The 26245-nt window shown below is 46.8% G+C and overlaps 1 protein-coding gene across 10 annotated transcripts in view; it reads right to left on the bottom strand.

The window, feature by feature from the left end:
- LOC111842607 (adhesion G protein-coupled receptor L3-like) overlaps positions 1–26245 on the bottom strand; it is a 179562-nt gene that overhangs the window by 18190 nt on the left and 135127 nt on the right. For all 10 annotated transcript variants that reach the window (XM_072697605.1, XM_023809355.2, XM_023809359.2 and 7 more), the window contains 8 exons: positions 25103–25286; positions 20662–20784; positions 19732–19937; positions 18339–18515; positions 12042–12251; positions 7806–8026; positions 3851–3917; positions 2810–2901 (listed from right to left, as the gene is read on the bottom strand). In XM_072697605.1, coding sequence (XP_072553706.1) covers positions 2810–2901; positions 3851–3917; positions 7806–8026; positions 12042–12251; positions 18339–18515; positions 19732–19937; positions 20662–20784; positions 25103–25286 — 1280 coding nt within the window. The remainder of the gene's footprint in view (positions 1–2809; positions 2902–3850; positions 3918–7805; positions 8027–12041; positions 12252–18338; positions 18516–19731; positions 19938–20661; positions 20785–25102; positions 25287–26245) is intronic.

Genomic DNA, 26245 nt, shown 5'->3' on the forward strand with positions numbered 1-26245 from the left:
TGCTTCTATCTCCTGGATGACTTTTCATGAACTGAACCACAGAAAAAAAGCAAAAAAAAAGGGCTAGAAAAGACTTAATATAGCTTTAATATAGGGGATTTGTGGCTTTTGCCAAGGGTCAAGTTTCATATCTGGAGTTGAACGAATACAACCAGCCATGCCAGTCACGTTATGAGGAAAAACATCCTCTTACGGGGAAGAGCACGTGGCAGGATGTGATAGATGCAGGGTACGTTTAAGTTCAGGGAGACGGAATGGACTTTTAAGTTCATTTCAATACAGAACCATGTGCTCAAAGAATGAATCATGCTCTTATCTAATCACTGACTCATCTGAAGGTTTATATTTATGCCTGATCAAGAAATACTCCTTTGCAATTAGGTGAAGTTGTTTGTTTGTGTTCCAAGTGTTATTAAAAGAAAAACATAATTTGTACCTATTTTAATCCAATTTTTAATTCACATGCCAAGTAAAATAAAATGCCCATTAATGTAGAGTACATGCCATGTTGGCTCGAAAAGAGGAGTACAGAGTACATTACAACATAAAATTCAATAAATGAACACTGTTTTGAAACAATAAATACTCTGATCATGGGAAAATGTGCACTGTTCGGGCGTAAATGAATACTCTGATTGGGGTAAATGAACTCTTTTAAGGAGTAGATAAATACTCTGATTCAGAGTAAATGAGCACTGGTAGTAAATAAATACTCTGATTGGGGTAGATGAACATGCTGTTTGAGAGTGAATACATAATCTAATTGAGGCAAAGGAACATACTGTTTGGGAGTGAATAAATAATCTGATTAGGGGCAAATGAACAACCCGTTTAGTGTTAAATGAAGACTCTCTTTATGGGTAAATATAAATGCTGTTGAGGACAAAGACACCCTTGGTTTAGGGAATTCTTCGAAGGCCCTCGAATCGCTGTGGAGTGAACATTCCACCATAGACACTAGCGAGTGACATCACCACTGCCGGTCCAAGATGGAGCCGCATCTCTGTATGATGATATCCCAGACCGGCATTCAGTCCCTGACATTGATCTCCACCCCAGCTGGCCACGGCACACCCTGTTGCGGGCTCCCGAAGGCCTCAGGGAGGAAACGCAGCTGACAAACAAAAGCACCCCCCTCCTCCCGAAAGCATCACCCTGGCGGCCGAGACTGGACTGATGCTCACTGGTGATTAGGGGTTAGTGAGAAATAAAGGACAATCCAGCATCGCTGCTGTCACCAAAAAAGGCCAAAGTGTCCAGACAGTGTAACAGAAAGCTGGACAGGTGATGGAAAATAAAGGATTACTAAGGGACAGACTGCTGCCTGCCATCTGTCAGGATGAGAGCACATGACAAACAGTTACTGCGTGGCCATACTGCCGCTGTCATTATACCGGGACCCGGGGTCCTATCGTAGCATCACACCATGACACGTGACCATATAAATGAGATGCAAATAAGTGAGGTGCACCCTGAATGCATAAATGAATAGATTGAGAAGCAAATACATTCTATTCTGAAATCAGCTAACAGGAAAATTCATGGCATTGCAAGCAATATGTCTATGGATATATGCACGGAAAATGAATGAATACTAATACGGCTGACGGGGGATTTTATAACTTTCTCTGCTATATATGTATGAGTAGGAGATACAGTTGGTTTGGTCTCATCTTAACGGCTGAGCGCCGTGTGTACATTACAGCGCGCTGACTGATGCGCCGTTTGTCTTTATTACTATGCGCGTCGTTTCCATCTTCCGTAATCACATAACGTTCATGCGACGCTCATGTTTCTGACGACATGCCAAGTGGTCCATGGCTGAGCCACCTCTCTGCTACGGGAGCCGGAATGGATAATAGATCAAAGCTTCATGTACATCACAGGTCTGAACGTCATCTATCATGTATGAGAGACAAGGATGTCCAAAATGAAAGCATCCTTCCATCGCAGACTTGTGAAACACCCTTTGATTCTAAGCTGACGTGTGGCAAACCTGGTAAATCCTACTTACTTACATCTGGTAAATAATGCAGGCATGTGTTTGCAAGTCTCACCCTTGATTCATTAATAATATAAGCAATGTTAGCAGAAACAATCAGCATAAATATTAGGGATAGGCAGTCATTTTTCATCATGTTGTACCCGCTTCACAGTTTGAGCAGAAGAGCACGTGAGATCTGTGTTCCTACAACCCTGGTGATTCACTTTCCTCTTTATACTGACATTAAATATGGGAGCTTGAGTGAATACAGTTTACTGACACGAAGTGATAACAGTACTGGATTTAAATGCTAAACTGTAAAGTTCATTCATTGATGTGTCTTGTCAGAGAGTGAAGATAAAGAAAATTTTATAACTCATTTTAGTATTAGCAAGATCCAAAAAAAGCTACCTTTCCAGTCTTCATATTGAGAATTATCTTTCATGCCTTACTGAGTAATAGACAGATTGTAAAACCTGCACCTGTTAGGAGCGACTTCAGGTAGTCTGTAATGGAACGTGCCTCTTCAGACTGGGTTTGCAGATAACAGCCACAAGTTACGAGTATAAACAAGTGTCTGCTCTGATTATTATTGATGAAGTGAAGACTCCACTCCCCAGGAAATGGAGGATTCAGAGTGCTATGTAAGACGATCTGGATTTGGGCTCCACAAAGCCAGGTGTAGGGTCCTCTGGGACACATTAACCCAGGAATGCTAAACCATGCTCCCAAATTAGTTATTTACCAAGTCTCCAGGACACCTATTTGTCTGAAATATTTATAGCCCGAAATACTCCCCATCAAAAAAGCCATGTGGGTTCTTACTTGACGTTGTCTAAGCATCCGGAGTCTGGCTTAAGGATGGCCGTGTGATGGAACATCTTGTAGAGTGCTATCCCGAGGAAGATCACGTTCAGCTGGAAGACAAACACGGGCCGTTCAGCACCTCTGCACTCACCCATTCGTTTCAAGCAGACTTTAGGGTCAAACACCCATTGTATCATTGATTAAAGAAATAAATAAATCTCCATTTGACGTACAGAACATTCAACAACTTTGCAGTTTGGCGGCTGGAGCAGGGGACTTTAAAGCTCAAAGGGAAAAACTCGTGCCAGCATGGGGCTTTAACAGCCTGGTCTTTGTTTATATCCGCTCTTGTCGAAATGCCAGCTGAAATTAGCCGTGGAAATCTGAACGGGCTGGAGTCCTCTCTCAGCCATCGCCGGCACTATGGTGAAGCTGTTTTGATAGATTTGTCATCGTTTTGATAACAGATATCAGGAGCGTTCCTCGCCGTCTCCAGATACTCTCATTTTAATTAGCAATAGTCTCTGCAGTCAGTGCAGCCTACCATCATTTTGCCAGTCTCCAGAGCGAGGGAGACATAGATTATGTATTTTTTTTTAACGTGTACTATCCCATATATTTTTGAAGGTGCTGCTACTAGCTGACATGATAAAGACATAAAAAAAATATCTAGTTTGTAACGAGATCCATCCTGGTTACCACAAAGAAAAAAAGAAAGAAAAAGACGACTGAATGTGAGCTACAGTACAATACCATCGCTATCTCAGGTGAACCAAATCATTTATATAAACTGTTAAAGAAACAAAAATGGCCTCCCAGTTCTGATACAGGGCTTTGTGTAGAGCTTGTGTGTGTTCAGAGTGCAGAGGGCAGGGAGGCAACAACCCGGAAAATCAATCCGCTGCTGTGCACGTGTCACTCCGGAAGTGAACGGTTCATGGCACAGCGCGCTGGCTGCTCTCAGGTGTTTGGCAGAAGGGTTTGATGATCCTTCAGGGTGGTGGGGCAGCAGTTTTGCCCCAGGGGAGCACGGAGGGGTATAATTGACAGGCCACTCACCATAATTATGAGGGTCGCCGGACCGATAAAGCTCCAGATGAAGTAGGTGTCGAGCCGAAGCCAGCACCTGTAACGGGAGGCGAGAAACGGCATGGTTCAGAGCGCGGCCCATACATCACCCAGCGAGCGAGCGTGACAGAGAGGAATGCGCGCTTCACAACACTCCCCCGGGAGCCGGGAAATATTACACTGCCCCTTCATTTAAATGCTGAATTATGGCCCCGTCTCCGACAGGGCTATTGATGGCCTAAGATAATTACCTGCGGTGGAAGGAGGCGCCAAGTGCGCAAGGCTAACGGGGTTAGCCACTCCGATGCTAAAGAATGACAATCCCTGCGTGGTGTCTTAGAAAAACGCTGAGAAGCAGGCGTATCAATGCACCCCTGCGGTGCGAGCGTGACGCCGGGCACTGAACTTGTGTCTTACGCCGAACTCAAAAGTGATTAGTCCTGCGATTAGCGTGTTTCTCTCCAACGACAAAAGAAAACTGATTCACCCTTAAAAAGCTAGCGCATAAAATGGTCAGGGACGCTAAAAGTTGCCTATTTTGCGGGAGGGTCGCTGATGGCGGCATATCCGAGCCCCTGACGGGAAGATGATTCATGACCTGTAGTTAAATTATTAATCATTTAATTTCCAGGACATTAAATAGACCTCCATTTTTGGCCTGGGGAAAATTACAGTCCTATGCCTTTGTCATTTAGGGTGACAGAATGACAGAAAGTAAGTGACACAGCATTAACTGTAATTCAATGACTTTAAACATGTTTCGATATATTAAATCCTGCAGACTGTTGCTTATATTTGGGAGGTATATGCAAGTTGGACATCGGCACTGGCTATGGACATCGGCACTGGCTATGGACATCAGCACTGGCTATAGACATCGGCACTGGCTATGGACATCGGCACTGGCTATGGACATCGGCACTGGCTATAGACATCAGCAGGGTCTTATTGGGCTTTTCCTCACTGTCTATCCAAAAGTAGGAAGTGAATTAGACCATGAAAATTTTTAAAATGAGTAAAAGAATAATTCTTACAAAAATTAAGAAATTTAAGACCTACCTAGTGGTTAGCATTCCCTTCATAACCATCATTCAATCTAATGTTAATATTATTATTATTATTATTATTATTATTATTATTATTATTATCAGGAGCAGCAGTAGAGAGCCCCCCCCCCCCCCCCCGCAGCCAGTCCACAATTTTGTGCTGCTCCACCACCTGCATGTCTGAGCCAGGTAATCAGCGAGCTTTTAATTAGCTGACAAGTAAAATCAGGCGTGTAGGTGGTGAAACAGAACAAAAATGCGGGCTGCGGGGGGGGGGGGACTGGATTAAGAAAAACACCGATACTAATGAGCATAACGACCAATTAACGAACATCAGCAAATATTTTCCCGACGCACTTCAGAGATGCCGCGCCGATGGGAGAGGGGGAGCGCGGACGTGAGAGGGGGAGCGCGAAACAGGTCATCAGTCACTGCTCCCAGCGGTGTGTGCGCTTGGAAAGCATCCTGGAATCTGCTCCCTTATACGACATGCGTATGAGTGTATAAAAAAAAGAAGTAAAAGAGGAAGGATTGCAAACGGCTGTCAGCCGCTTGCTGCCCCCCCGCGCCAGGTCCCTGCTTCTTGGCATGCCTCTCACCCGGGGCCCTGTCGCACTGTCCCCGGCAGCCTCATTTACTGCAGGGTAAGCGGCATAAACAGCGATCCGCCATTATGGGAAGTGGCTGTTTTCCTGGCCGATGCTGATCTGACGCGTTAGCAACCTGCTAAATGGCAGCAACGTACGGTGAACTGGCAGGTCGTTTCGGTGGGGTGATGCGGGGTGTGGGTGGGGGAATTTACGCGATTTAAGGCCATGCCTGTCGGCAGGAAGTCAAGCGTGCACACATTTCTTTCTTCTTGTGAAGTCAGCAGGGGCCTCAATTTGGATAGACAATGTTTCCCCCCCCCTCTTTCCCTGTCCAAAAATGGTATTCTGTTATTTACATTTTGTTTTCCTGAGAGGCAGAGTTCCCAAGTAAGGTCTGTTAATCACTGTAAACAAAAAAAAATATATAACAAGCATCCATCTTTCCAGCTGCATGCAAGTCCCATTTTATAATTTACCAAATGAAGCCAGGGTTCCCAAACATCAGCGTGAGATCAAAGGATACATCCATGACGACGTATTTCTGCTTCCATTTGGGATCTCCTTCTACTTTCATACATGTTTACATATGCCAGTCAACTTAAATTTTAATCATAATATATAAAATTATGAAAAGTTAATCAAAGTATCCTTTTGATTTTCATCAGTTTCCATCTGGTATTTTTGACTCCATTTTGGTATTTTTGAGTCTATCCTTGCATGAGACCATATAAGCCATACTGAATAGCAATATATTGGCAACCTGTCCAGGGTGTCCCCAGCCTCGTACCCTGTGCCTCCTGAGAGTGCTTCCAGGCTCATTACACTCCTGTACTGTATAAGCAGCTAAAAAATGATGGATGGATGGATGGATGGATGACTACTGATATTTCCAGAAAGTATCATTCCAGGTCAAATGTATGTAAGAAATCAAATACTGTCTTTCCGGAATATATATCTAAAATCAGACATAAAAAGCAATCTTCCTCAGCAGCTATCGTCGTCCTGATAACAGAGAGGATAATTCCTAATGCTGGTTTTACTGTAGCTTAAATTCAATCCAGTTTTGGGGATTGTTGCATCTGCACCTCGGCATGATGCTCACTGCGCCCCCCCCCTCCCCCTCCCCCTCCCCAACGGCCATTCCACTGCCTTTGGCAATGCACATGACAACAGTGCCACAATGACGCAGTGCGAGACGAGAAGCCCGGCTGGGAGTCGCATGCCTCCACATAACGTATGTTTTTTTTTTTGGGGGGGGGGGGGGGGGCACAGGAAACAGCTAAACAGCTGCTTCTCCATATTCCAGGCTGACAGCGCGGATTAGCGACTATGCTTGCAGGGCTGCCTTTACAGCTGGAGTCCCTGTTCTGCAAATCCACCATCTTTCTTCCACTTCCCTGTCTTTCCTTGAGACACAAAGCTGTGTTTATACAGTGATCCTGTCTCATATATTCTCACGGTTCAATCGTTAATTTGAATACTTAAAGTTCTGCACCATAAATTTGTGAAACAAGGGACATCTTGGCTACTCCATTTTTTCTTTTTCAGCCTGGTAACCTTGTACCAAAAGTCAGAAGCTTATAAAGGGTTGGTTGGTTGGGGTCAATCCCCTAAAGCAGGTCTTCTTTAACCTACACAGCCAGGCTTATCATAACATACATGTATGGACAGAGCTCCAGGTAAGCTGCAATGATGGGTTTTAATCTTTGCTTTCTTTGCATGTATCTTTTCATGATGAATGTCATTATATTTATGTATTTGACACCTCACAAATACATCCCCCGTTTCATTTTAATCTCGTGGACCATGGACTATTTAATGAGCTACAGTCAACATAAGCAAGTTTATGGTGTGTATGTGTTACAAATGACTGTACAGGGCCCAAGGTTCATTTATCCAACAGCCCCCCCCCCCCTCAGGAAATTCCCCTCTGAGGGGTGATCCTACTGGCTAATGATCCTCATAGTAACGCGGAAGACGGAAAGAGGTAGGCCATCTGAAAGTGCAGCCAGGGAATCAATCAAACTGTCGCTGAAAACAAAAAAGGTCCTATAATGATTTCTGGACATGCCATGGCCTCCCTGAAGCATGAAAGAACCCTACATGAGACATGACATGCAGAGCAGTACTTGAGATAAGACAATACATGTGTGATTTTAACCATGCAAGAGACTTTGCTCGTGTAACTCTCTCCTATTTAACACCCAGCTGACTGTATCCTACATAGACATTTCACTGGGTAACAGAACACGAGTGGCGACACATTAAGGTCGACTAGCGTAGAAAATCAAGGGGACGCGGTTTACTCACACTCTGTCCGTGCCGTAGCTCCGGTAGTCGACGGCGGCGGACGCAGCCACGATGATGGCGGGCACGCCATAGCCCACCAGGTAGAAGTACTTGCGGCGAGAGTGCTCGCTCTCGAACACCTCCACCAGCATGATGTAGAGCTGTACGCCCTCCAGAAGCATCCAGGTGAAGGCCGCCAAGAAGAAGAAGTGCAGCAGGGCGGCAAAGACAGCACAGGCGATCTGAAAGGGGGGGTAGCACCCATCAGCACCATCAGCACCATCTCCATCATTCCGCCCAGCTTTCGAACCAAACACCCAACGAGAAACACAATCATCTCATCATTTCCAGCTTCATTTCCCACAAACTAATACAGCCACAAAAAAATTAAGAGGCCGCTCTATATTTTTTAACAAATCTGCATTTTAAATCCTGGCTTAATCCTGGTTCTGCTGGCAGAAGGCTACGCTGAGCAGCAGGTTGCTTTCAGGTTCAAAATTTCTAAGACAGCAGTAACCATGAAGAAGGTGAAGCTGGAGACACTGGGAATGACCAAAAACCAGCCAGGTAGAGGGCAGAAGCAATTTCCTGATGACTATTAACTTATGCAACAGTTTCTCATGAATTGGAGGATGACATCAAATGACTTTCAAAACGAATGGCAAACACTAAGTGCAGGTGTGAAGTGCACTAGAAGCAGTGCACCTAGAAGCAGGACTGAAGTCCCATAAAGCAAGGAAGAAGTCCTTAATTAGTGATAAACAGGGAAGAACCAGGTTTCAGTTTGTAAAAAAAGTATATATTATTCACAGCCGCACACCCATAAATTGAGAAATGAGTGAAACAAATAATTTTCTCCATGGCTGTAAATCCAATGAAGGTGGGCATGATACCAATGAAAATGGCTAATAGCTAAATGGATAAGCAAACTGTCTAGCTTTATTTTAGTTTTTTTGCAACATGGACAGTAATGCAACCTTCGTCAGTAATAAGCATATGTGTGTGTGTGTGTGTGTGTGTGTATAGGCTACAAAAGTATGGAGTCCTTTTTTATTTCTTCTGAGACATTATCTAATGGAAAAAGTCTTCTGAGGAGTATGTGAACAGAGGCATAAATAAGCAGTCTACAAAGAGAATGTTAGAGGGAAGGCAAGGCAGCCATGACTAATCAAATTCAGAGTTTCTACGCTGTGCTCTCATGACAATTCCAGCTTGGCACTTGGGGCTCAGGTGATGCGAGTCCAGGGCTCGAGCCTTCGGGTCCGGATGCTTGCCCCGGGAGAAGCCGAGCGCTGCCTGCACAGCTCACTACCTGAGCAGCAGCGTGGCAGTGAGCAAGGCAAAGTAGCCTAGGGGAGTGTCTGGGTGCAGCTGGAGCACCTGGCTCTGAATTAGAGAGGGCCGGCAAGGTCGAAGATGGCAGCGCTGGCAGCCTGACCACCGGGCTTCAAGCTGGAGAGCAGGGGGGTGAGGTCCACCTGCAGCCTTTTGCGAAAGGCTGGGCTGCACACCAAGCCTGCAGCACCAGGAGAGGAGACTCCTTAACAGAGACAGCCCACAGGAGCTGAGATCACAGCTGACAGTCACTTCATATCATACATAACGAAAAGCCAGGGTATGAGTGTACAGCAGGTCTACCCTTCTGTGACTGAAACATCCACCCACCTTCCAACCACCAGCCTAATCCTGGTTGGGGTCACATGGCCTGAATCCCAGGCAGTGTAGGACACCAGGCTGGGATATACCTGGACGGGATGCCGGTCCATCACAGAGCACGTACACACACTCACATACCCAGCAAAAGAGTATCAGCAGACGACAATTAGCCTAACTGTTAATATCTTCATACTGCAGGGAGAAGCCCAAGAATCCTGCATGCTTCACATGCACACATCGAAGAGCGGAGTGAGGAAGTAGGTACAGAACAACAGAGGCACGCACTGAGCCTCAGTGCTGCTCAAAAAACAAACAGATAAATCATAAAGTTATTGGAAGGACTAATATTTGGATCTGATGAAATATTTTTTAAGAATGAAAAGGGAACAGACCTGCAGTTACTAATTATTTTTTTTTTACCTCAGGGAATCGGCTAGTTTTTTTTCGGTCGGGATAATCTCTCCTGTATTGACCTCATTTGTTTTGATTTGCTTTCCAGACATTTTGGCGAAATGGGCTGTTTAATTGCGCTACGGATAGCTCAAGGTGATTTGTAACGATGGGCCGGGGGTGTTACAGTCACGGGGCATGGCGATATCCATTATGCGCTGACAGGCAACACCTGGAGCCAAGACTTGGCTGGATGGCCCACACCTCGTTATGTAAAGCGGAGCCGACATCTCCAGGCCGGATCGGCAGAGCGCACGCTGTAATGGTCTGACGGTGATGCGGTGATGCTGGCGTGACAAAGACCAGCTGGGGAGAGCCAGACCTGCCTCCCTGCCCGGAAATCTGCTCAGTTTCCAATGGAAAATCACTGGGTCTCCATGGTTCTCGCATCTATGCCATTTCCACACTAACAAAGGAAATAAGGAATGGCCAGAGGTTACGGCAACCAGCAGCGGTACCTGATCTCGGAAAATAATCAGCAACGCCCAACGAGACCTTCTGCAGCCGGGACTCCAGCTCTCGGTGGACGCAGGCGGTAGAAAAAAAAGAGCTTTGAGTAGCTTTTTTTTCCCCCAAATCTCAGAGCTAGTCATATCTACCTTGATCTGTGATTCGACCCTGAAAGGACCACAGCTACAAAACTGCCAGGGATCTGGTTGCGTGTTGTGACAGGGTGGTAGAGGTCAGCGCCATCCACAAACACGCTACATGCTGCTCGCGCTGGGAATAGGGTTTCACAGTGACACCTCGAAACCGTGTTGCAGTATCCATTGGGAAGATTAGAACTTCTCTCTCAAAGAATTTAAGGCCCCAGCAAATCAAGCACCACCATGGTCTCCCATCCTCTGGTCAAGCACGGCAAAGTGTCTCGGTGCAGCAAAAAGGAATTTGCGAGGCAGATTGAGTACTTTTTCGTTTGCCCTGAATGCACTGCATGGATGGGAATTACACGGAAGGATCCAGAAGTCCGGCAATATAAAGGAAACGAATTTCAAGTGAGCAAGAAAAGGTGAGAGGCTCACCAGGTCAAAACTGCTGGCAGCAAGGCAGACAAAATTTTCCATTTTCCAATATTAATATTTTATGCTGCATATGTAGCCCAACAATGGAGGAAACACTAGAGTACATTATGAAAATGCAATGGATTACATATTACCCACTTAGAATAATCCTCTGCCATTTCATCTGTTTCTCTCCGTGCGACCTCGCCTGCCAGTAAGAGCATCCCCATCTATTGTACTTATGTTGCTTGCAGCCTCTAAGTGTTTTGCATATGTAATACCCCCAGAAGAGGACACAAATGCAGAGAGGAATAATCGTGTTGTGTAATGGCTTCCAGTATATATATGCATATGCATATACATGGGTAGGTAAACACACATACAGTATCAGCCAAAAGTCTGGATGTGCCTACCCATACAAAGGTTTATTTGTACTATTCTCTACATTTTAGAATATTTATAAAAACATCAAAAGTATAAAAAAACTCATATGGATTATTTACTGACTAACAAAGTATTAAACAAAAAATATCTGCGGGTTGGGACTCAGAAGGCTGCCAGATCAAATCCCAGGGTCGGCAGAGTGATCCCACCAATGGGCCCTTGAGCGAGGCCCCTAACTCCAATGGCTGCATCTGACCCTTTCTCCTTTATGCCAGTTCCATGAGGTGGCCTCCTGGGATGCTTTGCCAGCTGTCCTGAAGAAGTTTCCACATATATGCTGAGCACTCATTGGCTGCTTTTCCTTCACTCTTGGGACAAAGGTCACTTGGCATGTCCAAACTCTTGACTGGTACTGTGTACAGTACAAATGTGATGGTTCTTCAAAACCCATCGACTAGCTTTGCTCGATGATCCCTTAGTGCTCCCTGAATGCTCTTAGTGCTGTACTTTGTCTTTGGATTTGAACAGCAGCCTTCTTTACCTCTTGCTGTTTGAAAGGGGTTGAATGGCTACTTACACTTGTAACTGGTCATTCATTGGAAGCTCAGCCTAGTTGTACTTATACCTAGCTGGGTCCTTGACAACTGCATGCTTGTGAAGTACTATCTGCCTCGACTTTGGACAAAAGTGTGTGCAAAATAAATTAATGTAAATGTAAAACCACCAAAACTGGGCGGGACAACTAAGTGGGAGGGCGGGGCCTCACCGGCTGGTCTGCACGGTTTATCCCCACCAGGAAGAGGGATTCGGCGACGAAAAGGCTGAGGCACAGGTTCTTGTGGATGGTGTTGCGGTCACTTTGTAGGCCGCGGAAGAAGCAGAAGGTGAAGATGCAGAGCAGCAGGCAGACCAGGGACAGCAGAATGCCCACCCAGGTGATGACGTCCAGCAGCAGGTCGTGGATGGGGTCAGCAGTCTGTGGAGACATTGGGCACCGGGGTCAGGGCATTATGGGAAATGGAATGCGCATGTCCTGACATGCCCCCGGTCTCAGGAACAGAGGAGCATCCCAACAAAACACACACATACTCCGGCATCTACATCCCCCCAGTCCATCCACGTCGTAGTCATGAAGTGGAACATCTCAGATCACAAAAACAAAACAAAACACACACATACTCAGGCATCTACACGCCTCTAGTCCAGTCCATCAGCATTGGTTTCTAGGTTGGACCTTAAGATGGGAATGAATCACCGACGGCTCACTCCAGCCACCGCAGGGGCCAGGCGGGTGATGGATATCACCTTGATCACAGAGGCCAGCGGCCGCGAGGAGCCCTCTCTGGCGGTCCAGTTAAAGTGGATTTACTGCGGACCCTAATGAACAGAACACCGGGCTCCATTGAAGCTGACAAATAAAAATAATTAAAACCCGCGGCGTGCTCACAAAGTTCACAGCGGGAGCAGCATGCACGGAGGCTCTCGGGCCCTTATTATGGACGCCTAACGGCGCGGGGAGGCAATGAGCCACGGTCCCTTACAGAGGAGACTGAAGCGTCCTTCTGTGTGCCCACAACAGCGCTGAGGGACCATCGGCATCTTGCTTTTTGTTTTATTTTGATAACGTTTTATTACGCGCCGCAGGGAATTGTGGCCTGAGAGACACAGCTCTGCTGTAAAGGGGCCCCGCAACTGGGCCAAGCCAAATCTCCCTATAAGGGATGTTTGGAGATGTATGCAGAATGAAAAACAGCACTTACATGAATCCTCAGAGTCAGGCCAATGTTATGGCGGTTTTTTTTCTTCTCCTTTTCTTTTTTTGTCCACTGTGTTCTGTGACTATGGTAGTGGCCATAAATATTGAAGATGCATAGTTTTCACTGGGATTGCAATACAGGGAAGGATCTTCAGGAAACAAAACAATCCCATTGTTCAATCCCTAATGATTAGGCTGATGTTCGCGGCCGGCCGAATGCCGCAAACGGACCTGCACGCGACCGGTAACTACCCGACATGCGAGATGCCACGCACTGTCAGCACGTACATGGCACACCCTGGGCGGCGCCGTGCCCGCTCCCTTACCGAGCCCACACGCCTGGGGCATCCTCCAATGGACGTGATTTCCCAGGAGATTTCTGCTAGGAAGCTCCCATCAAAAACAAAGCACCTGCCTGCAGACAAATGGCTGTCCCAGCTGATCAGGGGGACATATGGTGTGCACAAACACAACAGAACGTGTCAGAAATATAACCACAGTGTTATATACACTTTTTATCTGCACATACTACATTCATTAATGTATTTATTCATATTAATTTCCTCAATATTGTTTTCAGGATATTCTGTTTGTACTGTGTACTTTACTAATTTGTTTGCATTTTGTTTACTTGTGTTGGCTTTACACACCCCGATGCTGTATGCACACACATTTCCCCCTGGGATCAATAATGTCTTATCTTCTCTTATCTTAACACGCGTGTGTTTGTGTGTATAGACTGACATCTCATCCGAGATGTTCCCTGCCTTGTGCTCTGTGCTTCCGGGGAAAGGCTCACCCCCCACCCACCCAAACCTGTCTAGATAAGCAGTTATGGATGATGGAAGAATTGATGAATGGATTTCGCATTATGTACTTTTAGAGTTAGGGTCATTTGGGTCATTCAGCCAGAGACAGAGTGTGGTCTGACCGGCTGGACTGCGTACAGAATCCAACAGTTGATCCTCCTCAGCTTCAGACAATCCACACATCGCTGATAAACAGAAGCGGATTCCCAAACAAGCTGCACCTAACCATCCCATGCTGATCCATTAAAGGGGCCACATGGCACACACTGCGTGGTTGTTTTTTCCATCCATCTGAATTTTGATCTGGGGTCTGGCACAACTTTCCAATATCAGACACCATCACAGGCAGTGTGTCCTAGTCCGGTTCTCAGGGGCCCCCAGACAATCCATGTTTCTGCCTGGGGGTGTCTGAGGACTGGGTTGGGACACACTGCTCTAAGTCCACTGGAGGAGACAATGCAGTGTCCTGAATATCTCGCACCCTGATCTACGCAGAGGGGGCTTGTTGGTCACTAGGCACACAAAGACACCCCCAAATATGTAAACCGAGGCTGCTCGTTACTGGCATTGCGAGGCTTCCTGTTTACCTAAGCTGCTTTCTGCCCCCCCCCCACTCCAAGTCCCACTTCTAACGGCTCTGGTGTCAGGGCTCACAGTGGGGTGGGATGTGTACCCATGGCACGTTTCCCTGGCCTGGCCTGCCGTATCACCTCTGTGCCCCCCCCCCCCCCCACCACACCCCCATAAACCTCCATCCCTTCAGGGATTTTCCTCTAAGCAGCCCTCCCCCCCTCTGAAGTCTTGCCTGCCTGGGGGGGGATCCTGGCACAGCACCAAAGGGCAGCGTGTCTTACTGCAGCCTCCCCCCCCCCATACTCCCCCCAGAGCTGCAGGCCTAGTTCAGTTCCCGATTCCCTCTCGGTGTGTTAGGCCCTGTCCTGAGCCTCGCGGGCAGATAATAAAGGCAGAGCCCATTCCCCATCACTCTCCATCAGCGCTTGCCTTCTTCCCCCAGCCCAATTTTTCTCTTAACGCACATATAATTCATTATGAATGGATGGCCTCTATCCACACATCGTCATGCAGAATCTAATCTCGCTCAGCAACCTGCAGTCATTCGATTGGTCGGGCAGATGGTTCCTGGAGGACAGCAGACGAAACCGTCTGAACACAGCCTGAGGGGACAACGGCGACCTATCGTGGGTGGACTTTGTCAATGTTTCTCAACCCGATTCTCAGGGACCTCCAGACAGTCCATGTTTTTGCTCCCTCCCAGCTCCCTATTGGGAGGACTGTCTGACAGGGAGCTGGGAGGGAGCAAAAACATGGACTGTCTGGAGGATCCCGAAGGACCGGATTGGGAAACACTGGATTATGGCACGCGTGGTCCATAGACAGTGATGTGTGTGCTATGTTTCTAACCTGACAGCTGAGTAAGGGGTTCGGACATGTCGTGGTGTAAGGGGGGCTGTTTCCGTGATAGTGACCAATGAATGCGGTTCCAGGGGCCGTCGCGCACGGAAGGTCAATGTACGAGAATTAACAGCCGGCTCGTCATGGGAGGCAGGAATTCATGGGCGCTGCAACTGTCACGAGTGTCACGGGTCTGGGTGTTATTCTTAAAGTGGCAGCGCGATAAGCAGCAACTCCTTTCGGCACAGCTGCCTCATCAAGGTGCCATAAAGAACATCCTTCAGCAGGAGGCTAATACTGAAAGCGCAAGTAAAGGAGGACAGCGCCACCCCAGGCATGGATGACTAATGTCAGAGCTCACGTTACAGCATGTAAAACACGTAAAAGTGAATATAAGGGCTGAAAATATTAGTGGTGAGCAGCAGCAGGCTGGATCTGTATCCTCACACCTCAAGGTTGTGGGTTCTATTCCCAAGCTTGTATCTCATCCAGGGTGTCCCACGCCCTGATCCCTATGCTGCCATGGATGGGCAACAACCTCACAGTGACTCTACACTGCAGTTATGGAATACGATCGGGTGGCTGAATTTTAGGCATATGTAATTAATGAATATGTGAATGGGGTGTCATCTTATGCTAGGACATGACTGTATGAGGAATTATGTCGATGTCAGGCGATGCTTCTTTCTCCGTGCGACGCTGACATATCGGACAGTGAAGTGCCCCCCGCCATTCTGAGAAGCACATTGATCAGGGCCATTCCCAGCCCGCTCGATACTGCCCCCGCTGCTCAGCGAGGAGGAGGACGTGCCGTGCTCTGATTCCTGAGCCCGGACACGGAACTCATGTTAATCCGACATGGGAAGCAAACAGCTGTAATGGGCTGCAGCTCCGGCACCCGCCGGTTTACTAGGGAAGTCACAGGAGCAGGCCGGACCGCCTACATTTACTTGACCTAGCTGCGGCCCTACTCCAAGGAGAAGGCGCTGACCCGTATCAAACCAGAAGAGCAGCACACTGCAGTAGATGTGCTATCAGAGGCAGAACAAGTAGGAATGCTGCAGGCTAAAGCATTTATATATTTATATGTCCTACTGTGAGATGCAGGAAGGCAAGGGTTTCATCCAAAGTGACTTATAATCTCACCTGGTGGGCAGATGAGCGTCTTCCTGGGCTAACTCAGGCTAAATCCCTTACTCCAGGGCACTAAACTGTGCTTACTTGAGGGCCAGTAGTTAATTAAAATGATCATTTGGAAAACTATTACAGCTCAGTCGAAGGCTGGCAAAGGCATTTTTTTCCCCCACAACTGCTGACATTAAACCAAGGCTGTATGGCAGGAGGATGTATGGGAATAAAGGGCGACTCCCAGCGAGTCTGGCGAATGACATCGCTGCTGCCGCATCCGGTGCCCGTGTGCGTCCCTGAAAGCTGGAGGAGACGAGTGCCAGGTATGCCAGGGGAAGGAAAAGGGGGTGACGAAGAGCCGGTGTTCTGATATTTTTTGCTGCTTTGCCAGGTTTTGCTACCATAGCAGAATTTTCCAGTGGCTTTTGCTAACAGTAAATTAAATATTTTTACTTTAATTAAAACAAAAACCACAACTTAAAGTAGTCTCAACAAGTAAAGCAAATACATGTGTATCGTTGAGTTTAATAGTAAAATCTGGTCCCATATTGGGAGGAAGAACACAAACAATATATTAACAATCACCATGATCATTTGTAATAAACACAAATACCAACAAAATATGAATAAACCACATCAACATGTAAGGGTAGCAAAAATATTAAGACACTGCAAACGTGTGATGTAATGTTGACTTACACATGCGCAATAGGACTTGGAAGTTTTTGTCTGGTAGGAAAACAACGGCTGTGTGGTTTCTCTGCGGCTGGCGGGTGGCGCTGAGAGCTGCCTTCTCACCCGCGTTTCTATTTCCCAGCAGCCCGGCGAGTCCTGCGTCTCTCGTTTGCCCAGGCTGGTGTCCGGTCGGCCATAAATGACGGCCAAAAACCGGGGGCCCTTTGGGGAGCGGGCTGACACATTCGGACTGAGCCTGATTGGGACTGGCCACGTAGATACTGGGGCCAGCGTGACCAGTGGCCCGCGTTTCCTATGACAGGGTAACCTAACCGACTGTCAGGGGGCCTGGGGGGGGGCGTTTGGGGGGGGGGTTCTCCAACGTGACACACTCTGCTACGTGACAAGGCCCCCCTTTCTTGGACCGCCGTCACATGCTTTCCCCTGGAACTGCTGGCAGTAAACAGATTGGCAGCGAGGAACGCGCAGATGCCTCCGAGGTAGAGGGAAAAAAGATAAATGGAAGTACTTACATGCAAAATAAAATATGTAAATTGTACTGTTTAACGGCATCATCCGCTAACAGCGTGCGGTATTGTTTATGGAACCTTTTTCTTAACACACTGGGAATGTGACTTTTAAATTGCTCATAAAATAAAGTTAAAATAACTAAGCAGTGTTTGACCTTGAATGGAGAAAAAAATCTGGATATTTTTCCACTCAGAGTCTGAATCTGAATCCTAATGAGAAGCCAGAACAAACTAAAAGAATGAGAAGACAACAACAAATAAAATGATTATGATGACGAATTTATGAAGTCGAATTTAAATGATTTCCTCTGAATATTACAATCAGTAAAGCGTATAACAAATATTTTGAATATACTGCTTTGCCCACTGTTGACAAACTACTGACACGACAGTATCAATGTGAGTCAAAGCTGGAAATACTGAAACAACAGATGCTATATGATCTTTGGCTGTGGAATTCTGATCCATCTTATCCGTCTGATTCCTATTGCTTGTTCTGAATGAAAGCCAGAGTAACCTGGTGATGGCTATAGGTTTGTGAAATTCATTAGGCTTCCTCTGGCCTCCGTAACACCAGCATATCTGTGCATATGTGTGCCTTTGATTAGCGTTTGGCGTGTTACATAGCGCAAAACAAACGGGCGACCACGCATAATGCCACAGTGTGACACGGGAGCAGTCATGGGCCCGGAGCAGGTGTACTCTGCCCGCGCAGAGATTAGCGAGGCCAGCGGCAGGGGAGGAGAGCCCACCTTGACGTCCACGTGGGCCATCAGCACAGCGAAGTTGGTGAGATGGGTGCAGGAGCACGTGGTGTGAGTCCGGTTCGTGCCCAGCAGTCGGCAGTCCTGCGTCGACCAAAACCCCATCATGGTGCGCTTCGAGTAGCTCCAGAAGGAGCAGTTCGGGTTGAAGTTCTCCTCTGACTGCTGTAAAGAGAGTGGATCTGGTGACTAAATGGCGACCGGGTCCAATCAATATTTCATTAGATAACAATAACTCTGCTACAATCTTTTTTTGTTTTGTTATAATTGTTTTTGTATCCATGGTTACCAACACACCACACATTGCTGACATCCCACCTAGTAAATTCTGACGTGGTAATGAACCTCCAGAAAATGAAACAATTCTTTTTAGATTCCCTACTGTGGTAATTTGAATTCGATTGCCCCATGATCATATTTTAGGGTTATTTTGGCCCTCTGCCTTGTCATTATCCCAGAGTGACTGTTCCAGCGGCTTCATTTCTGCCGACGTGGAGGTATTCTGTGATGATGGCCACTCCACCTTAACCACGCTGTTATTTTAGCTGGCTTGGTGCCAAGGTCTTAATGCTGCGCACTGGGTCATTTCAGGGCTCAGGAAGGAGGGGGGGTGCATATAAAACGTGAGGGAAGACAGAAAAAGAGAGAGAATTCCTAGCCCTGCAGAATTTAAAAGTTACCTTTTCATAGGTGACTGACTTCTAATTCCTGCTAGACCAACTTGACAAGATTTAGTGCCCAGATAAAGACGTCAGTCGCACCACCGATTACTAAGATTGTGGGCTCTGAGTACCGGAATTGTGCTCCACTGAATTAGTGGGACGATTAAGACTTATTGGTTAATTCATTCACTTTGGGAGAAAAAAAATTTCTTAAATCCCAAGGAACTGGGACCTCGTCTCAACTCCCAAGACAATACGGGTAGCAGAATAGCAGAAATTAGCAGCATAGTGCTTAGGGAACTAAACTAGTGTCCTGAAAAGTCAGAAGATGATCTGCTGTGGCATATACTAAATGTAGAAATTAATGATCAATTATTAGTAGACAGAAGTGATTCACTCCCATCCGAGGAACACTCCGACATGTTTCACTGTCTCACTGTCATTCATATTACACAAACCATTTCTTCTGGTCATGTGACATCTCTGAGAGGTTACAAGGGCAGTCCAGTTGAACAAATTTGAAATACATCCCTTTGGAACCTTCTGCAACCAACAGCTTGTATGGATCTCAGTGGGTCATACCTAACAACATAAAGGATCTAATTCGGTCATACTTAACAGAATAAACGGATCTCATTGGGTCATACACAACAACATAAACAAATCTAAGTGGTTCATACCTAACAATGTAAACGGATTTCAGTGGGTCGTGCACCTACCTGCAGGTGCCGGATGGTGAAGACGACGGGCTCCGACAGGTACACCTTATTGCTCTCCTTGCTGATGGTAGCCGTGATGACCGGGGAATTGACGATGACAGTGTAGTTGGTGGCCATGGCCTCACTGCCCAGCTTCATGCTTGCATTCTCCGTAGACAAGTAGGCACCGAGGTGTTTGTACAGGACAAAGGCCATCCTGATCTCTCCTGGAGGTGGGACATGCCATGTTTAGACCGCGTAAGGAGAAGAACAATGCACAAAATGTGTGGCCTGGCCTTTTATAGACATCTAGATTAATGTATAGACATGGATATGCACACTGTAATAGACTGGCATTGCATGCAGGGTGCACCCCTGCTTCGTGCTCTGTGCTGAATGGGATCAGCTCTAAGCTTTCCTTCCTGTGAACCTGTACCTGGAAAATAGATGGATAGATGGATAATGTGTATACTGTAAACCTCTCAGCCATCTTCTCTGTCAATGATGCCAGTCAGAATTAAACCCACAACCCTGGAAATGTGAGGTCATATTCACCCAATGAGCCAGGCTGCCACCACATAATGCATATACAGTCTGGAAAACGCAGGTCACAAAAATAATTTACATATTCGGTATAAAAAACACCCAGCAATCTACATACTCCACTTCCTGTCCTCTACAGCAGACTGCTCATCATCGTTTCATATAACACACAATATACGCAGTGCTATGTGGCTCAGAGGGGTGAGGCTCTGTGTCCATGTCCAGAAGGTTGTGGGTGTGAATCCTATATCAGGCAGTGTTACAATGGTCCTTTAACCTCAACGGCGCTCTGATCTTCACTTTTCTGTCTATGTGGTCTAAACTAACTTTACAAAGTCCACCAGGTGTGTTTCTGGCTGAGAGCTACGACTGAACACCCCCAAAAGACACCCGAAGCAGACAGGCTACCGTTTCTCCCATGCTGTTTCAGCGTGTTCCCCGACAGCTGGATGGAGTTCCCGTGCCCTCCGACCTGGGGGAACTTGAGGTCCTGCAGGTTCCCGTCTGTGCTCAGCCTGGCCACCTCCAGCTCTGAGGACGTCAAAGCACACATAGCTTCAGATTCTTTGTCAGGGGTGGGCATTTCCATACATCACACATTTCCATAACGACGTGTGGGATCCTCATTTGGAAATAAAGACTTCATGGAGGCCCAAGGCAAACGGCTCTGGGACCGTAGGCAGTGTCATTCGGAAATCTAACCATGCAGACTCTGCTAGGGTCATTTAGTAGTCCAATAAAAACTTCAAATGGCCAACAATTTGGAGAAACCTGAAATCAATTAAACTAGTGTGCCTGCCCTGGATCACACTCTTCTCTCTCGTCCATTTTTATTTCCCGAATCCCCCCCCCCCCAGGATGATTTACTAAAAGCCCACATAATTCAATAAGCAGATTCTTCAATAAAAATGGAGTTACAGGCACCGAATGCAGTAAATTAAGTAAATACCAGGAGACCCGGCTCTCTGAACCTGCATTCTGCTGCACTTGTCGATCCAAAAGCGGCGCTGCAGTTAGAAACCACGCCCATCACATATATGGCGCGAACCGTTTCCCGTAAACGAGACGGCCTCTAAAGGCAAACGGAGGCCTGAGGCGCTGAGGATGCCAGCCATACGCACATGGCCGACAGACTCTGGGGTTCCAAGCCCGAGCTCCAAGTCCCGGCTTCTGCTGCCCTGGACGGCGGGACCCGGATTAATATTTAAGGGCTGAACTAAAGCATCTGAGGATGAAGTTTCGAAAGAACTGAGGCCATTAAAGGCTTGGGCGCAGATGATAACACCATTACAGTATATTAGTGCAGGCCCACGCTCAGGGGCCACGAGCCGCTCTCTGGTAATCAGGGACAGCAGTGTGGCCCTACAGCTGTTCTCGGCCTACCAATTAGGCCAGTTTCAGTTCCCCCGTCCGCAGCATCAAGGAGTAGCGGGATTCGCACATGTCCTTTCAGGTAAGCAGTTGTGCGACAAGGTCAAACAAACTAGGAGAGTGTCAGGTGCTTGTGTTGTTCGCTCAAACCCATGACAGACACAAAAGAAGTGATTCTTGCTTATTGGAGCACAACTGTATCTAAGCCTTAGTACAGGCTGCATTTATCGGCCTTTTTATACTGAGTGTATTTTCAGCCTTGTAAGTTTGCCGAACAAACAAGAAAATAAAGCAGTTCCACAGGAATCTTCTAGGGTGATCAACAATCCGTATCCTCGATCCCGAGGCATCTGAGTCACGGATGTGTCCTTTATCCCCTCGCCGGAGCCACTGAAAAGCTTAAGATGGGCTTTATGTGTCGCGGACGTGAACACGATGCTGCATTGCCCGCAGGAAGATTATGGGCCGGTTCAAATAACAAGGTACTTGGAATAAATCTGTTCACAAGGCGAACTGCGGGGCAAGAATTTGAGGCACAAATATAGGGATAAAACGAGCAGAACGTGTTTGTGAGGCAACAAGCGCATCTCAGGACCCCATTTTCTACACACATCAACACACTGTAGCTTCATTTCATCCATGCAATCATCCTCCATTGGCGAGTTTCCCACAATAATGGAGTCCTTCATACCAAGAGGATGTTTGAATGTTTGAAAGCCTGGCAATATACTGACATGTTTCCAGGGAAGGAGGCAAAAATTCTCATTTTTTGGGTTTGGACCACAGAAAGCCAGGCCTGCCTCTTCAAGGCCCGACAGAGATGGGAAAGGGGCTGCTATTTCAGGAAGTCACAGCTGAAAATGGCTGCGTGCCACTGGGGGCCAACATGATAAACTCAGCCTGTGGTGCCTCAAAGCAGATGGAGAAAACAAAGTGAACGTGGCGGTGGATACACCAGGGCTGAGTGATTAACCTGGAAGAGGCTCTGTGAAGCTCACCGTCAAGGCAAGACGGAAAAAAAAGGGAAGTCTACTGGGCGATTTTCCACCAAGCGCTATTTTTCTATCTAGACGTACATGGAGCTGCCTTAAGTCCCTAATGCCAGGGTAAATTCAGTGCCAGATACAATAAATTCCATTTTATAAATTCCCCACGCCAGGGTGCATAGTTCTTGCAGGACCTACATTAAAGTTGCCATGGCAGCCTAAGTTAGAAGAAGAAGAAACCTCTTCCTCCGACAGGGGGAAACGCCTCATAGCGCTCGCATTCCTACAGGCGCTCATAAGGTCTCTGGGCAACGCGTCGCAACCACTGGCTTCTGAGTGGAACGTGCTTCTCCCAATATCACACTTAACTTCATCATTTACAGTCAGCCATGTCACGTGTGGAGCTGGCCAGACTAGCGGCAGCCAACTCTTATCCAAATCCACTGTATGATACACTTATAGTAAGGAAATATTAATGAAATTAGTAAAACCCCCCACGTGCAGTAATATGCATCTACAATGAGGGGGCACAGAAAATGGCAAATTGGGGGAGTCTCATCTATTTATCTAATTGAGAAAGGGGAATCAATCAATCAATCAATCAATCATCTATCTATCTATACATCTATCTATCCATCTATCCATCTATCTATCTATCTACGTTCCTCACTACTGCACCACAACAACTCCAGCTAATCTTACAAACATGCCTGGTATCCGTCATTGTGCTTCAGCCATTTCTGGTGTTTGAAACAAATGGCAGCATTGCATTATGGGAAAGGTACATTGCCATGCCATGTTGCAATTTAAATTCACTCGCTGTCAGCGCTCTAGCCTGCGGGGTGACAGGGTGTAATGACCTGGGTGTTGGCATGAGGGAGGCTTATAGCCCTGTAGATAGACAGGGGACCAGCGCAGCTCGCCGCCTGAACCGCTCCGATAAAGCCCACCGTGGCTCCGACGCCGTCCACGCTGTGCCTGTGTGCAGCCAATCGATAATGCCCAAGCCTAGATTTACGGCAGCCAGCCTGCTGTGCAAGGTCCAGTATGATCCCCAGGCCGGCCCTCGAATGGGCGGACCCCCTGGGATCCATGTGGACAATACCGAGATATGGACTTAAAATGGGAAGCAGGTTAATGCAGATACTGCTGGAGGGGAGGTGTTTCGATACCGCAGCATGCAGCACGATCCCACAAACTAAGCCTAAATCCATGCTTACACGGGGGTGCTAATGCAGCGGAAATGATGCAAGAAAAGGGACACGCACGTCTGCCAGTTCAAACCTGTTCTAGTCCCAGTGTGGGCAATCCAAGCTCTGTCTCAGGATCAGCTATTACTAAACCCTGATAATAAGGGTGACAAAAATGCAGTTTGTCCAAATTGATTTTCCTAAGTGCCCAAAGCAATCATTATAAGATGGTTAATGAACATTTCAGCGGTCATTAGAAGAGCAGGGAACTACATTTAATTAAATGAGACTTCAGCATCGCCATCTAATCTCATCCCTTACTTGCAACATCTGCAATTATTGTTATGCCATGTAATATTCTAAATAATAGTATTAAATGAATGAAGACAGCATACAGTGATGTTCCGTGTTACAGGTATGGAGAGTTCAGATGGACCCTGTGAGCGCGTGAACTGGATCAGTTTAGAGTAGTCAGGCACGCTGTAAGAGAGCTACCGTTTCTACATAAGAACACTGCGGCTTAACGTGTGCATGTCTGTGAATCTGCACACACGCACGTTTGTGTGTGTTGCCTGCCGGGAAATGACCCCACGGAATAACGGCATTTAATAACAGGCGGTGCGAGGGCCTCCTCCAGAGAAACTTCCACTTGCTAACTTGATCTGCTTGAAAAAAATGTATAAAAAATTATGAACCAAAACAAAAATAAATAAATAAATGTGAGAAGCACTGTAATTTATGAGTCTTCGAGAAGCAGAAGCCCTTTTTAATGATCTCATCTATTTAGAAGAAAAATTTGGAAAAACAGCAACATTAAAACTTTTCAGTTGTTTTCATTCTTGAGTTTTGATGATTTTAGACAACTATATTCGAGTGTGTGTGTGTGAGAAAAAAAGTAGGACAGTATTCGAGTGTGTAAGTGTGTGTGAATGTTTACCTCTATGTGTGTGTGATATTATGCTTATATTACATTGTAGGGACCAAATGTCCCCTACAATGTAATAAAAACCTGTTATTTTGAAGTTGTGGGGACCATTTTTCAGATCCCCACAAAGATCGGTGAATGCAATCAAAAAACTAAAAATGCCACATGTCTTGTATTTTGTTTGGTTTCTTATGGGTAAGGTTAGGGCTGGGTAGGGGTTAGGGTCATCATGTTGGAATTAGCTTTCCCCATAGAAATGAATGGAGAGTCCTCACAAAGCTGCAATTACAAACCTGTGAGTGTGTGTGTGTGTGTGAGAGAGAGAGAGAGAGAGAGAGATAACCCAGCGGAGCGTCCCCAGGCCCTGCGGCACTCACGGATATTCTCGGTGTTCTCCTGCACCACGTCAGTCTTCAGCAGGTTGTCAGCCAGCACGAAGGCTCCCTGCTCCACAGTGTCCAGCAGCATGGTGGCGGCGCGCTGCTGCTCCCCGGGTGACAGCCGTTTCCATGCCGCCTCGGCGTGTGCCTGCAGCAAGTTGTTCACCGTCTCCACCATCGCCTGCAGCACAGCACACGCGTTACCCACATGCGACATGAATGCGCGGATTTTACGCTGAGTGTCGTATTCACTGACAATTCTGATAATAGAGTGGATCGTGGAGGCCGTTAAAATGATAAGGCCTGAATCATTCGATGATTACTTGTTAATTCGGTTGTTAAACAGCTTCTCCATCACTAGCTCTACAGTCACACACGCGTGTGAGGAGCACCAACACAGCGGACAATGAATGCAACAGGAATGAAAATGATGCATCAACTGCAGGACGTATCTAGCTGCCACATGCATAGCGTGCACCTCAACCCCATGGCAAATCCATCATGAAGCCTTACTGTAGGCCCACTTATACCAGCAGCAAATGCTTCACAACTACGATGCCTTCTGCTTGGGCTTCTCCACGAGAGCAAAAAGGTGTAAGGGGAGTGGAACCAAACCCCTGGTCTTCAAAAGTATGAGTACGCCTCGGCTGAAGCAGACCCCAAACACGTGCACCCGGGTGCTCTACTGATGCCAGCGAGGAGTATGAAGACTAGCTTACCCCCCCCCCCCCCACCAACAACCGTTCATAAGAGACTTGCAGCATGCAATTCCAAGATACTCCCTCCAAAAGCACTACAGAAATATAAACATAATAAATGTCAGTAACTCAAAAATTACCGTCAATTATTGAGGGTCACTAAACGCTGAAAGAAAATAAGAAAAGGCTCCGAGCAAAACCCTAACAGCCATTAGCTAATTTATGCCTGGATAACAGAAGACCATGAATGACATTTTAATATACCTAGGCTGTTTTTTAGTCAGTTAGCTGATTTATTGTAATTTATTTTAAAAAGTGGAATCTGTAGACTGGTTTTGAAAGTCTCAGCCTTGATTTTTCACGGCACACTTTCTTGCTGGAAAGCGTGTCCACAATACTGGCAGCAAGAGGCCGCATGAATGGCACAGTGAATGGGACGATT

Source organism: Paramormyrops kingsleyae, chromosome 12, assembly GCF_048594095.1.
Source record: "Paramormyrops kingsleyae isolate MSU_618 chromosome 12, PKINGS_0.4, whole genome shotgun sequence".
Classification (NCBI taxonomy): Eukaryota; Metazoa; Chordata; class Actinopteri; order Osteoglossiformes; family Mormyridae; genus Paramormyrops; species Paramormyrops kingsleyae.